A 15583-nucleotide genomic window follows, 5' to 3' on the forward strand; every position below is an offset into this window, starting at 1 on the left:
CCACCCCCTTGGCAACCACAAGTCTGTTCTCTATGCCTGTGAGTCCTAGAACTTATTACTTTTTATACACTATATAATTTATTTAATAGTTCTGCTTATTGTCTCTCTCTCTCTCTCTCTGTTTCTCTCTTTCTCTTTCTCTCTAACAGATGTCAACTCTGTAAGAGTAGGGATTTCTGTCTCTTTTGTTCACCCAGTTCCGAGAGCAGAGGCTGCTGTATGGAAGATGCACAGCACCTGCTTTTATTAAATGAATAAAATATTTCTCATTGGGCCATGTGCTGACTCACCAAATCTCTGATGCGGAATCAGAATCCGAGGGCTGAACCCAGGCATATGCATTTAGAAATGTTCCTTATGTAAAAGGGATGCCCCTAAACTGAGCAGAGGCCGGTGTCAGACTGAAAAGCCAATGTCAGTGTTGGGTAGAGGAGACGAATTGTGATTCAGTCATTCACAGAGAACCTCAGGCTAGAAAACCTGATCTCCAGCATCAAGAGAGGGGCTGGGACCCTGACATCTTCCCCAGCACCTGGTAGTTGGTCCTCCTATACCAGCCCTGGCTTGCTGATTTCTTCTGGAATGCCAAGATCGTCTGCTCCGTTGAGAGGGTCCTAATATTTTGCACATCCTCAAGGGAGCATATCTTCTTCTCCTTTCAGGACACTATAAAGACATCCAGTCAAACACCAACCCCCAATCACCTCTATTACAGAGGCCCCATAAAAGGGAAAGAGCACGCAGAATTTAAATATATTACCTCTGCATTCGGACGTGGATATATGGGTAGAAGGAAGAAAGGTGGAGAATAGAGTCTTCCAATGGAAGGAAGAATTTGAAGGGAAGATACTCTGCTAATCTTGGTCTCCATGTAGAGTCAGCCAGGATGATCCTCAGATTTGTTCTGCCAGGACCAAGGGCAGTGGAAGGGCCCCCTCAGGGGCCTTTATGACAATCATAACTGCCACCACTGACTGAGCACTTGCTTGGTCCCAGGTGCTCTATTGATTACTCTGCATTCGCTATCTTTTCTGACAATATTGCAAGGAGGTATTGTCATTCCCATTTTACAAACGAGAACAATAAATCGTTCATCAAACTAAACCGGGTTGAAATCATACGAATATAAGTGACAGACAGGATTTAAATCCAGGCATTTTGCATGATAACCAGAATGCTTTCCAAAACGGCAGGACCTTTTCGTTTGTTTTCACTACACAGGTTAACAATACCGTTCCATCTTAGCAACTTACTTAGGTACTTAGTGTGGAATAAACTTCCCAGGCTGCCCCTCCTTCCCACCTGAATAAATGTGTGTCGTTTGTATCATCTCATTCACGTTTCCCTCTCCTGTCTCATGCCTGCCCATCCCGCAAGAAAGGCTTTTGTAAGCACTCCTATTCATCACGTAGCAAGGGAAAGAGGATCCACTTGGGGGATCATCAGCTAAAATCTGAGGTCTGAAATCCCTCCAAAGTCATGCAATAATCTCAAGGTTTTTCCATTCAGTCAGGAGAAAAGAAAATAGAGAATGAAATCCTAGCCATGAACAAGCAAAACTAAAATCAAAGAGGGCAATGCAGAAAGCTGGGGAGAATGATATTGAATTTTAGCCTAACAAGGAAGTTAATACTTGGCCCTAAAAACAATAAGTCAATATTTTTTCGAGAATCTCAATGCAGCAGCCCACAAATTTACTGTCTTGGGGTCAAGACACTAATTTTTAACTGTTAAGTAATCCAAATAAAAGGGAGAACAACACATTCATTCATGGGTTTGTCTGCCAAGTTTTTCTTAGCCACTCGTATATGCCAGATACCATGTTACAAAGATGAATAAGATAATATCCCCCCACCAAAAAAAAAAAAAAAAAGATAATATCCCCAAAGAAGCTCACATTCTAGTGGGGCCTTACAAGAGTCAAGGAGTGAGTCCTCTTTCTGGAAGACATAACTCTTTCATTACTAGGGGATCACAGAAGAGGAGAGATTTTCCAGGGATTCAGACAGTGAGACCGTGACTACACCTGGATGCTCTCAAAGTGGACCACCTAGTTCCCAGGTTAACATATCTGGGGTCTTGGGGTCATAAAACTGGGCTTCTAGAAACCTCCAACTGCTCAGCATACAGTCCTGCAATCAAAAGATTTCAAATGTAGTGCATTCCCGGAGGAGGGCCTTGGATCGCCCTTTCTGTACTCTGAATCTTTCAGGGGCCTTGTGTTGGACAATGGTTACTATTTCGGGTAATAATTTGGTCACCATCCACCCTGAAGAGAAAGAGCAGCCTTTCTTTGATGTTCAACCTTACACACTGAAAAAAAAAAAAAAAAAAAAAATGAGGCCATATGCATGCATTTGTTTCTGGGTCACCAAAAAAGATTTCCTACCTAAAAATATTTTCCACACTAGCTTGTTGACATTTCGCCTTCAGACCTTTGTTTCAGTGAAGTATAGCCCTCCTGGTATTTCTAGTTCTAAGAGAGTGGATCATTCATTCATTTGTTCCTCAAACAATTATTGAGGGCTTCTATGTGCAAAGCACCAGACCAAACACCGTGGGAAGTACAAAGATGATTGACTCATGGCCCCTGTTTCTGATGAATTTACAGTCTTCCAGTAATAGTTACTCAAACGACCATGAATAGAAGAATATGGAAAATTCCATAAAAGGAGGGGACTAGAAGGATGATAGAAGTCGGAGAGAGTTGAGGACATTCCAGAAGGAAGCAATGATATGACAAAAGGCATAGAACAATGCTTTTTCCACTTCAGGTCACCTAAGGATCATCTGGAAAACTCACTGAAGTGCAGACAACTGGGCCCTATCACCAGATACACAGTATCTCTAAGGAGGAACCCCCAAATTTGAATTTTCCCGAGCACCCTAGGTGATTCTGATATGGATGGTCTTGGCATTGGCATGTAGGGTAGAAAGGCAGAACTGGGTAGGAGGAAAAAACTGGCATAAAGGGCATCCGGCATGTTTAGCAAACAAAGACTGGAGAGCAGAGGACTTAAATAAGGTCCTTGATGGAAGGCAGTACCTTAAAATTAGAAGATAGCGTTTGTTGTAATATCAGTAAGTTGTTGATATGAAATAGTGTATCAGATGGGCTCTCGTTGTCACAGATTGGGACTCCAGACAGCATCAAGATATGAAGCCCCTTGGTGACTGTGTGTGTGAGGTAAGAGAAAAATGGACCCTAACAGGAGATCAACAGGGCCCCCCAAAGAGGAGATTAAATCATTGGGAGTAACTTACACGTACTTCGTAATTTTGCCAAGGGTTTGTTCTGCTTTCCTTAAGGAGAAACAGCTAAGGATGGCTAGGACTCCACATAGACACAGGACAAAGAACCAGATCCACAGAAGTCTTCAAGAGACCTTCTAATCAGGTTCTGTCCACAAGCCCTGAACAGAGGTCAACAGTACACAGCAACAAAAACCCCAAACTGGAAGGCTTAGGTGGTGAGGAAAGCTGTGCTCTTTACATGAGAGGCTTTGTATGGAGCCTCACCAACTCCCCTGTTCCTTCAACTCAAGGGTAAATCTTTGCAGTCCCTCTTCTGGCTTTCTAGTCTGTCTCTTGCGACTGGGGATGTTTAACACAGACTCCAATTTCAAGCTATGTGATAGGAACATGCAGATGTCTTTTTAAAAAAAAATCCTTTTTAATAAGGAAAATACTGGTTATGTGAAGAGAGGCTGGTGAATTTCATCAGCTTTCTCCCTGAGTCATTAAGCTTCATCTTCGAGCAGATTGCTGTTTGGGGGATACGACCCTATCAACTCGAAGTTTGTAGGTCTTTTATATTTTCCTGCATAGTCAAAAAGCATAATCCTTTAAAGAATAAGATGCTCTTGAGGAGAACAGAAGTAGGAAATAAAAAGAAATTAAAAAAAAAAAAAACCTCAAGTTGATACTCACATAATGGTGACCCTTCATCAATATTCTAAAGTTCCTGACAATATACACAGTGACATGGGCCTAAAACTAGGTGTGTATGTATATACAAAAAATCCATTTTTTAAATGGAAGCAGCTTAAAAAGGAACTAACCAAATTTTGGTTTACAGAAATAAATTGAGTAGCTTTTTGGGAGGGAAAATATGACCTTTTTACACAAAACCCTGAACACAGTTTATGAAACATACAGTTTCTCTACTAGGTAAGGTATCTAGTGAACATGTCCTTTAAACCAATCCCATACACCTGTATTTGAAGAATTGTTTAAATATTGGCTTATGGCTTATGGTTTTAATGTTGGTAACTATGCCACAACTATTATGTTGTCTTTTTGTGATAGGTGAGGATTACATAGGAGCTTTTGAAAAAGAGAAAAAATTTAGTGGAGAAAGAAATACTCATCATTTAATCATTTCATTAACAAGTGAAAATAGTAACCTGCCTATTAAGCCCTTGCTTAAGCAAGGACTGTTTTCACCAGGATCAATGACTAATGAGAGAACATGCATTCCTTCCTTCCTTCAGCAAACACTGAATGTCTATTATACATCTGGCAAGATACGCGGGGCTAGAACCATGAACTAAACAAGACACAATCTCTCTCTTCCCTGAATTTATTATCTAGATGGGAAGACAGATGATAGATGTTCATTTAAATTGTTACAGAAAGAAGCATTTATTAATTGATAAATGCTACGAAGGAAAAACACAGTCCTACAAGAGTCAGTAATGGAGAACCTGACCTACTAGAGTATTAGGGAAGACTGATGATGAAATAACATGAGTCAAAACTTTTTAAAAGACACTCAGCAGGAAGTCAGGCTAAAGGTTGCTGTAGTGCAAGGCCTTAGGTTAACACTTATGCAATTACCCTTCTCTGTAATGGGATTACTCACAGACCTACCTTCTTAGATATGCTGGGCATTGAGATCATGTTTAGACAATACTAAAAACAGCTTCCGTAATTTACATGAGAGTTTTCCCCTCTGAGGTCATAGTCAGACAGTTGAAATTAATTGCATGCTGCTAGGGGCAATATGGTCGCTGGTCTAGGAGCCAAAAGAAATGAGTGCTGGTCTTGGCTCTCACCGGCCAGTCATGTGGCCTTGGACAAGTCATTTTCCCTTTCTCAGCCTGATCTGTAAAGCTGAGGAATTTGGCTAACAACCCAAAGCTATGATATTCTGATCCCTCACTTTGGCATTCAAGGTCATCATCTACAATATGTTGCCTAACTCCCCAGGCTTACTGTTCCTGGTAGACAACTGAGCTACTAAATAAAAATTACCCAAATATGCACCCTGTTTTTCTTTCTCATGCTTTTCTACCCGTCCTCCATGACCCACCTCGAATGTCCAATTCCCCTTCATTAAAATGCTTTCAGTGCCAGGAAGGCCCCTAAAAGTCATCTAACGTTGCCCCTTCCCCTTTTTCCCCCACATGAAAACTCAGGCCATCATAACTTAAAAGACTTTTTCAAAGCCATGCATCTCAGAAGTGACAGAGCCAGGCTCTAAAACAAGGTATCTAAGTTTCTAGGCCAGATCTCTTCCCACGACACCAACCCCTATTGCTGGGTTTCCTGCAGCCCCCTAAGATGGCCTGTGTGTGTCTCTTACAATCTGTGTCTCAAGGGAGGCTCAAGAGGGAGGGGATATGGGGACACGTGTATGCATATGACTGATTCGCTTTTTTGTGCAACAGAAACTAACATGGTATTGTGAAGCAACTATACTACAATAAAGATCTATTTAAAAAAAAGAGCTGGCAAACTGTGGCCAACAGGTCATATTTAGCCCACCACCTGTTTTTATAATGCCTATTTAATTTTTTTTTTTACATTTTGAAATGATTGAAAAAAATTTTTAAAAACAATATTTCATGACATGAAAATTATATGATGTTCAAATTTCAGTGTAAGTAAACAATGTTTTACAGAACACAGCATGTTCACGCATTTAAGTATCGTCAATGGCTTTCATGCTACAACAGCAGTGTTGAGTAGCTGTGACAGGCTCTGTGGTCCACAAAGCCAAAAATATTTATTATGTGGCCTTTAAAAAACAGCTTTGTGACCTTTGGTGTAGTCCTTATGTATGCCCTTATTTTCGAGCTCTCCATGGCGACCTTCGCAATTAGCATGTCCACATCAAGGAGCACAGGTAGAAACAGTGCTCTCTCACTGGTCATCTCTCAAGTAGTAAGGACCAATCCTCACTGAGCACTCATGTGCCAGAGGCAGTTCCAAATGTTTTACAAGCATTAATGTATTATTCCTCACAAAACCCCCATAAGGCTCTTTACTACTATTACTCCCATTTAATAGGTGAAGAAAATGAGGCACAGAAAAGTTAAGGATCCTGCACAATGTTAAATATGCCATTTGTTGAATTCAAACAATTATTAAAACTAACATGATATGCCTGCTGACCTCAGAGAACTCTGGTCTGAGTACCATAGGGAACTTCATTGCTTTTGTCAATATCCTCGATATAGAAGCAAAGTCATAGTTTTCTTTCCACCTGAGGAAATCACTGCTAGACATCCACGGACTCCTGAGGCCAGAAAACACAGGCACATTTCTAGAGGGCTTCTATATTATCAAAGAAAAAAGGGAGATGTAACTTTGGTGAAATGACTTCAGAGTCATAGATCTAGATTCAATAATGTCCCATTTCACTTTTATTGAGTCATTTAATTTCATGTGGCCTCCATTTGCTTATTTGTTAATTAAAAAACTAGATGAGGGCTTCCCTGGTGGCACAGTGGTTGAGAACCTGCCTGCTAGTGCGGGGGACGCGGGTTCAAGCCCTGATCTGGGAGGATCCCACATGCCGCGGAGCAACTGGGCCCGTGAGCCACAACTACTGAGCCTGTGCGTCTGGAGCCTGTGCTCCGCAACAATTGAGGCCGCAATAGTGAGAGACCCGCGCACCGCGATGAAGAGTGACCCCCGCTTGCCAAAACTAGAGAAAGCCCTCGCACAGAAACAAAGACCCAACACAGCCTAAATAAATAAATTAATTAATAAACTCCTACCCCCAACATCTAAAAAAAAAAAAAAAAAAAAAAAAACTAGATGATCTCTGATGTGCCTTCCAGTGCTAGCTATGGGTCTAAGCAGCATAAGCACTGATAAGGAGAAGTTCTAAAAAAGGGCCAGGGGCAGCTGCATGGCCAAAAGAAAGTGTGGAGTTAAGTTGGGGGCGGGGGGGGGGGGGGTGGAAAGAGTCACCAACTGTGTCCGACATCAACTCACAAATTTCAGCTCCAGGAGGCTCACATCCCACAACATTTGAAAGGCAGATGGTTTTGGAAGAGTGACGACCTGCAACTTCTGAGGGACATGTGACAGATGACTGAGCCCCTCCCCAAGCTCTCTCCTTTTGCCCCTGGCTGATGTCACTCACTTTGGAGGCACTACCATGGTGCAGAGAGGAAGTGGAGGCTGGCGTGTAGAGTAAGCAGACCCATTCCCTAAACCAGCTGCAACTGGGTGCTATACATTGAACAGAGCAGAGCCAAAGGGGGCCCTGGGTCCTGTGCTTTAGGGGGAAGCAGAAGTGAGGAACTGGAGAAGCTCAAGGGAGAAAGCATCAGAGCCATTCGGTGCTCAAGAAAGAAAGAAAAACCACCTGTGATGGCCCAGAAAACATAACCGTCAAATTTAAGGTCTGTTCCTTGCTTCACCTCTCAGACTGATACAGCTTCTCTCCTCCAAGGCATGCTGGAAATTCATCAATTTTGGGTTCCCGTGTAAAATACATGTGAGCAGTGATTTATGCTAGCATCTGTTTCAGATCCACAGTTCCCATGGCATGGTCCTAACAGGGACATGCAGCTAGCCTGAAGTCTGGAAATGGCCCTAACCTTGCTCCGGGGTGGTCCTTGTCATAAATTAGCTGGGGCTGGTTTACATGTTTTAAAAATAGTGAGGCTTTATTTATTTGCAAAGTCCTTTCACTCTTTGAGAACCAACTAAAATGCTTCCTCCTCCTCCATGAAGCCTTTTCCAATGTACTCTTCTTCCTCTCAACTCTAAAGCACTGGGCTCAGATAGCTGCAGCCATCCATCTACCTCACTCAGCCCAGTGTTTAGGCGTTCTAGACCGTACATCCCTAAGAACAGGGAACACAGCGCAAAGAGCATGTTTTGCGCATGGCTTTGAAACAGCCTCAAAAACGGGTACCATCACCTATTCACTCTTGGACAAGTTATTTAACTGAGCCATAGTCGTCAGCTTTAAGTCAAGATCAGGATGCTTTCTTGCAACGGTGTTAAGTGAGAAAACATGTACAAAGTGCTTAGACTGATGTCTGGAACATAATGGGTATTCAACCAACATCACATAACTCCTCTTCAGCGTCTGCATTCTCTGAAAAGCCCAGCGCAGTGCCTTGCATACACTGAGCGCTCAATAAATATCACAGTTGGGTTGAAGAAAATTGCTGAATCACTCTCTTGTCTGTTTGACTTCATTTCACATTAGATTCAACCAGGAAATTATTAAATTATTCTGACTTCACATGCAATGACATCTAGAGTGATGACTTTTTCTGTCTTTTCTAAAAAATTAAGACGGGGCTTCCCTGGTGGCGCAGTGGTTGAGAATCTGCCTGCCAATGCAGGGGACACGAGTTCGAGCCCTGGTCTGGGAAGATCCCACATGCCGCGGAGCAACTGGGCCCGTGAGCCACAACTACTGAGCCTGCGCGTCTGGAGCCTGTGCTCCGCAACAAGAGAGGCCGCGACAGTGAGAGGCCCGCGCACCGCGATGAAGAGTGTACCCCGCTCGCCGCAACTAGAGAACGCCCTCGCACAGAAACGAAGACCCAACGCAGCCAAAAATAAATAAATAAATAAAAATTTAAAGTGACATGTCATTTTAAAAAAATAAATTAAAAATTAAGATGGACTCTAATATTTACATTTATGTTTCTACGTCTATTACATACACACAAAAAAAATTTGTCTGAACGAGTATCACACTAGTGTCCTAGGTTACTGGTATGAATATTCCAAAATGATACAGTAGAAGCCATTCAAGATTTTAAGCATATGATTTCACACTGCGGGATATATTTCACCCATTTCTCAGAAGAGTAAATTTTCAAGAAAGATCAAATTTTTGTTACCTTTGCTGACCCAGAAGTAAAATTTCAGGGTGACAGTTTATCTTTGCCTCTGTCTGGCTACTCTCTACCCCCCCACACCCCACTTCAGCAGCCCGGTTCCCGGGTACTTCCCCATCAGAATGGCCCTCTGGGGGCACTAACTCGACAGCAACCCATTTCAAACTTCTTTCACTTCCTCTGCATCATCCTGTGTTCCAGCCCTCAGGACTTTACTGCCAGCTGATCTGATAAACCAATCCAAGTTAGTAAATGAACAGATGCGAATGCTTTGTGAGAAGGAATGGTAGCTCTTTCCTAGGTAATCTTGTTGCATTCTATTAGGGATCTACTAGATAGAATTATTTTATTCAAATGAATGTCTCTAACAGTGAAAATTTCTGATCCTACATTGGCCGGAGGATAAATGCTTTGAATCCAGGGATGTTTTGGGCTTCTCAAATCACTTTCTAGACAACTGCCTATAACATACTTGCCCCTGATCACAAACACACTTCCATCACTTCAGCTGCTTTCCATCACTTCAGGACTTTTCTCCTTCCCTACATTCTCCTCCTCCTCCTGAAATTGGCTAGAAAGTTTCAGGTAGAGAGAAAATGGGATTCTCGTGAACCTTGGTCTATCCTGTTACTTACTATACACTCTTGGCTGCGCCGATCAAAGGACAATCACAAATGTAGACATAAAACACATAGGGTTCAAAACATAGTTGACAACAAAGAGAGCCTACAACAAACACTTGAGGCCTCATGGGCTGCGAGCAACTGTCTTCCAAGTTGAGTCAACACACTAGAAAAAGATGCCTAGTCTCATCTGTATTCTCAACTGCTTGTGAGGAAATCATGCCAGTAAGAGTAGTTTACCCTAGGAGTCTCCAGTTCAGAAAATGAGCTGCTTGATTTACAAACCCTATTGAGAACCTAATCATTGATTAGTTGTTTTCAAAATATGTGTTGTATATCTTTTGTGAAGTGTGTGTGTATGGTGTGTGTGTGTGCGCACGCACGTGCGTACGCATGTGCCCTTTGGCCTGCATGGGCCTGTGTGTGTGTATGTGTGTGTGTGTGCGTGTGAGAGGCTGAGGAGGGAGAGAGGGAGGCAGGAAGAGAGAGAAAAAGAGAGAGGACAGATGCAGACACATTCACACACAGGTATCTTTTGGAAGAGAAAAAAAGAAAACTGAAAATAATCCCACTGCACTTAATGAGGCCCCACTGGACTAGCCCTGAGTCTAAATCAGAGTCTCAGAGGCAAGACTCTGAAAGCTCACTTTCCCAGAACCCAGTCCATCTCAGTGGGTCAGACAGCACCTGACGTTTACTTCCACTAAATCTCAAGGACATCTCCAGGGGATAGACCTCCCTTTGTTCAGAGAGAAAATTGGAAGCAGCCAGTTCAGCAACCTACTGCCTTCGTTAGCATCAATTACCACTGAAAATTAGAACCTAAGTGATAGGGAGCTGAGGGAATGGATTCTGAAATCTAGGGAAAGTCAGGGAGAACACTTGCCACAAGAGGGAGCAGAAGAATTGGATCAGATGGGAGACCGTTTGGTAGAGGTTATGACAAGAGGTCTGACCATGAGGTATGGATGATACTGGAAGACGTTTTGACGAGACATTTATCCCTTAGAGGAAAAAAAAAAAAAGAGGATGGAAGGATCTGGAAGAAGTGAGATCTCAGCACCCTGATTCCTAAGTAGTTAGCAAACGTAAAGCAACAATTTTTAGAGAAAAGCAACATACATACATACAGCAAAAATATCAAGCATGCAAGATATGTGCTCCACCATCCTCTTTTAATTGTGTATTTCTTTTTCCAGATTTAATTTCTATTTCAATTTAGATCTTGTTTATTTCCACGCTGATGGGGCAGACTGCTTGCTTCTTACCTACATGCTTTTCTTCCTCTACCTGAAGTCATCACGGAGAAAGGGCCTCTGTTACTGAATTGCAACATGAAAATCAGATGGTACAGTCCTAAAATGCACTTACTTTGAGAAAAACCCATCCATGAGCTAAATGTATGCTTTGTACTTGCTTTAAAGGGGGAATGCAACTTCGTTGGATCTACAGAGCTTTTCTCACCATTTCTTTTGTCAAAGAAACAGATTAAGTACTTACAAGGAAGGAACTATGCGTTTACTTTGCAAGATAAATAAAAGTCTATTTTTATCTGATAAAAAACATCTTAAATATAGCTTGCTAACAAAATGCTGACGCTCTCCTGGAATATTTTATTTTCAACACATAATAAGTTTGAAAGAGCAATTAATGTAATTCCTGCAAATAGTCCTGTAGGTGTTACTGACTATACTTCACCTTCTTTTTGCAATTTCACCTTCCTTTTGTAATTTCATTTGGAGTTAAAGCACTGCTAGGGCTACGCATTTTTCTTCCCTTTCATGGTCAACAAAAGGGTTATCTAGTACTTAGTCTTAATCCAAAATGATACAGTAGAAACCATTAAATAGTAATGATAAAGTAAATAGGTAGACGGTAGGTAGGTAGACAGGTACACAGATAGATAGATAGAAAGCACAGCCTTCATATTCTTTTAATTTGTTACATTCCTCTTCCAGCCCTGCTAAGCTTTTAAGACAGAGTAAAGGAAGTCTGATTGTCATGGACACTTACATTCTTTGCTGTCCCTGCACAGCTCAGTAGTGAACAACAGTTTACCTCTGTCCAGTTTTTTTCTTTTTCCCTGGGAATTTATCATGCCATATGTAATAAGAGAACCAGTTTAGGGGGGAAAAATTAAGGCTCCTTTTTTAGTAGGTGGGAGAAATCATAGCTAAAGAGCCCTCAGATCCAAATGGAATCCTTCAAGCAGGCAGAGTCCCTAAAATGAAAACCATTTAAGAAAACACATACTGCTTCTGATGAAATAAGTGGATCTTTCCCCACCTTCTCACTCTCAAGGCCCCAAAGATGGAGCGAGCTAGCTCTCTCTTCCTTCCTCCTTTTTTTCACGCGAGACTAACCTCACAATTAAGCAAGTTTAGCAAACCCATAGAGGTAAATTCAAGCAACACAGGATCTGAAAGAGGAGCCTCAAAGCAATCATTCCTATTCCAGCTTTGTTTTCTTTTCTGAAATGAATGAAACATCTAAATACATTTTCCTCCCTCTTTTCCTGACTTGCTGCACAAGTAGCTCTGAAAAAGAGAAAATGTGCGAGTGAGTGAGTGTGTGTGTGTGTGTGTGTGTGTGTGTATGTTGGGGAGTGTGGGTGGGAGGTATGCTTTCAGAATCCCCTCCTGGTTGCACCCCATTTCCCTTAGGAAATCTTCACACAGATGCTAGACTGTGGATGTTCAGTTGCTCCTATTTGGAGAGACCCAAGCTATGCCTTTAACCAGATCTGATCAGACTCTCCACCTACTCTACTAGCTCCTCCATGATAGGGATGCCTGTACTGTCTTTACATCCGTCATTTTTTAAAAAGCTTCTTCCACTTCACCTCCTACTGATATCCCTTTTTTTTTTTTTCTTTTTTTAGTCTTTACACCTCCAGCAGGACAAAGTTTGTATTGTTATATTCACAACCACTAGTGGCTGACTAGCAGCAGACAGCGCCAGCAAGGGAGCCAGGCAAAGAGGGGTTAAACAAATACCTAGTGCAAAGCAGGACTTTCTTTCCAGCGACTGCGGACACCAAGCACATTGCTTTTTTCACAAAATTCTTTGTTAAATTTGATCACTCTGCTCCCAACCCAACCACTGCCACTTTGTCTGGAGAGGGAAATATGAATTGCCGGCCCAAGCCATTCATCAGTCAACACAATCCATAAGGGAAGGGGGAATTGAAAAACCACGGAGGCACACATACTATATTTTTAAAAGCATCGCCTGGGTGGATTTGGTTTCTGTAGCCTACCGTCCACCCATAAGACCTCCCTCTTCTTCATTAAGGAGGATCCAAGAAGGATATCCTCACGTCTCAGAACACAGACCATTTCCCCAAGAGCCAGCGAAGCTCCGGAGGCAGACAATGCAGCTGCAAAGTTCCCTTCGAATGTCCTGGGGAAAGATGCCTCTGCGCGCAGGATCCCCAACGCACACTCGGGCTGGGTGCCCAGAGACTGGGACCCTGCTGCCCACTCCCCCGCCGCTTCTCTCCCTTGCCTGTCCCCCCGCCCCGGCCACACCTCCCTCCTCTCCGCAGTCGATGCTGAAGGAGCACCCAGGGCTGGCCGGAAAAGAGGAGACTCGCGAGTGTGGCCTTGGGGAAGACCCCAGGGATTACCGGGAGGAGGGGTGACCGCGGAGCAGAGCCCAGTGGGTGGGGACGCCTGGATCCCCAGCAGCGTTGCATTCCGGGTGGACTTCGCTCTTCGCGCCCTGAATCCTTAAGCCCAGCGCGGTGCAGGGTGCAGCATCTCTCCTCAGCAGCCCTTTCTTGCTCCGGCAGCCGGCACTGGCAGGCGGGCACCCTCAACGCCCAGACGCACCAGCCAGAGCAATTTCACTCCCCGAGAAGCGCGGACACCCCCAGAAAATGGGTGGGGACACACACAGACACACGCAATTTAGGACCTGGTCCTTTGCCAAAGCGGAGGGAAGTGTAGCCTTCTGAACAAATGGAAAACAGTTGGCGGTATCTGACCAAATCCTTTCTGCTGCCCTTCCGAAGATCCTACCTGGTTTGGGGGAGTGCGGCTGGATCCTTCCCCCGTTCCTCCACGTTAGTAGGAAAGACGGCGCACTCCCTCCCTTTAAATAGCTCCCGAGCTGGGAAAGGTCGCTCCCATCTTCGGGGGGAAGCACAAAGCGGGCGGCGGCGGGCAAGCTCCCGTGCAGCGCCGGCGCGAGCAGGAGCGTCGGCGGCGGCAGGCAGCCGGTGCGCGCGGGCGGGAGGCAGCGCGGAGGCCGGGAGGCTGGGAAGGCCGGGGCCCGGGCGGCGCGCGCGCTCCGCTCCCCTCCCTCCCTTCCTCCCGCGCACACTCGCCCGCCAGCCCGCCGCCCGCAGCCTCGCACTCGCTCTCACGCGCGCTCCGCCCCGCCGCCGCCGGCGCCCCGGCCCCCCGCGCGCCCCCACCCCGGCGGCCTCGGCCACCGCGGGCGAGAGGAGCCGGCGCGTTTCTGGAGCTCCGGGCGGGCGGGCAGCAATTCCAGCCTCCCAGCCTCGGCCGCTGAGAAGGTTTTTCGACGTCCTCCCGGCTCTCGGCCCCGCAGTGCGTCCCGGCCGCACGCTAGCGCTTTCCCCGGCGCCCAGCCCTTGAAGTACACGCGCAGACCGACGCTGCAACTTTTCTTTGCCACCTTCCTCCCCTCACCCACAGACAGAACCGCCACCCCGGCTCGCCCACCCGTTTCTCACCTCTGAAATTGTTCAGCCAGATATATCTTTCTTCCTCCACTTTCTATCCCCCCGCTAAAGGAAGCTTTCCTTTAGCAGAGGGATTCGGGGATGTATCGATGATTTTCTCTGAAATCCTCACTCCGTGTTTTTCCTACTTACCAGACCTACACAGCAATACGCTGGCTAGGAGCTGCTGACACAAGCAGATAAGGATTGCGGGCGGGGGGGGGGGGGGTGTTGTTAATTCCCCAGCCAAGAACTCCAAAAGATTCTCCCTTTTGGTATTTCCCTCAAAGATTGCAGCTCACTTGGGAATAAAGACCAAGAGGCTGCTTAATGTGAAAGCCCTGCAGCTTTTAAAACTACAGAGAAGAGTAAAAGCTGAGCATTAAGGTTAAGTTGGGAAAGATCTAATGCAGCAATCGACGAACCATTCATTGCCCTTTCCAAGAGAAGCATTATCATTGCCAATACATCACTTCGCCATAATTAATAAAGGAGCATTGCATCAGGCCCTTGCTCTCTTGACAGCTCATTCATCCTTACAAATCCTTAATGACTTGGCAGGATGAAAGGCTAGACCCGCTGTGGAGTTCACATCAGACACACCTGGGAAGCTAGTTAAAAATGCGGATTGTAGCGTCCTATCTTGAGACTCTGACGCAGCTCTCAAGGTGGACTCCAAGTTTGTATTTTTAAAGCACGAGTTGATGTTCGCCCCTGGTGTGGTTTGCTAAAGTGTGGGGCATCAGGGGCAGCTATGTGGAGGGTGAGAGTGGGAGGGAGACCAAAGTACTAGACAGAAAGTTAAGTTTCTTAATAGAGTTTTCCCCCGTACTTACAGCACAGATCTGGGCAGCCAGGCCACAGGAAAAGAGAGATTCGGACTCCAGGAATCCCACTGTTTGACTATGAGGCAAAGAGCAGGGGGATGGGAAAAGTAGCCCTCCTCTGCCTCTTTGCCAGTGGCTCTCAACCTCTGACTGCACCTCAGAATCTTCTGGGGAGCTTTTAAAAATCCCAGCGCTTAGGCCACACCCCAGACAGAGTAGCTTGGAATCTCTGGGGGTGGGACCTGGGCATCAGTAATTATTTTTAAGTTTCCCTGGTTGGTGCCTATGTGTAACCAAAGCTGAGAACCATGTTCTTGGCCAATGCTCCTCAAACATGAATGC

The 15583-nt window shown here is 44.8% G+C and overlaps 1 protein-coding gene across 8 annotated transcripts in view; it reads right to left on the reverse strand.

Annotated features, from left to right (window-relative positions):
- The window catches only part of SLC8A1 (solute carrier family 8 member A1), a 344617-nt gene extending 329317 nt beyond the window's left edge, over window positions 1-15300 (reverse strand). For 3 of the 8 annotated variants that reach the window (XM_032652082.1, XM_032652085.1, XM_032652086.1), the window contains exon 1: window positions 13747-14135. Coding sequence is in view for 1 of the 8 variants with exons in the window: in XM_032652080.1 (XP_032507971.1) it covers window positions 13353-13421 (69 nt within the window). In the remaining 7 variants the exon portion in view is untranslated. Of the gene's footprint in view, window positions 1-13352; window positions 13561-13746; window positions 14136-14426; window positions 14555-15250 lie in introns of those variants that run through there. The other 5 variants (XM_032652088.1, XM_032652087.1, XM_032652081.1 and 2 more) reach the window with 5 other exon arrangements.
- Window positions 15301-15583: the final 283 nt, after the last annotated feature.

Source organism: Phocoena sinus, chromosome 13 (genome assembly GCF_008692025.1).
Source record: "Phocoena sinus isolate mPhoSin1 chromosome 13, mPhoSin1.pri, whole genome shotgun sequence".
Classification (NCBI taxonomy): domain Eukaryota; kingdom Metazoa; phylum Chordata; class Mammalia; order Artiodactyla; family Phocoenidae; genus Phocoena; species Phocoena sinus.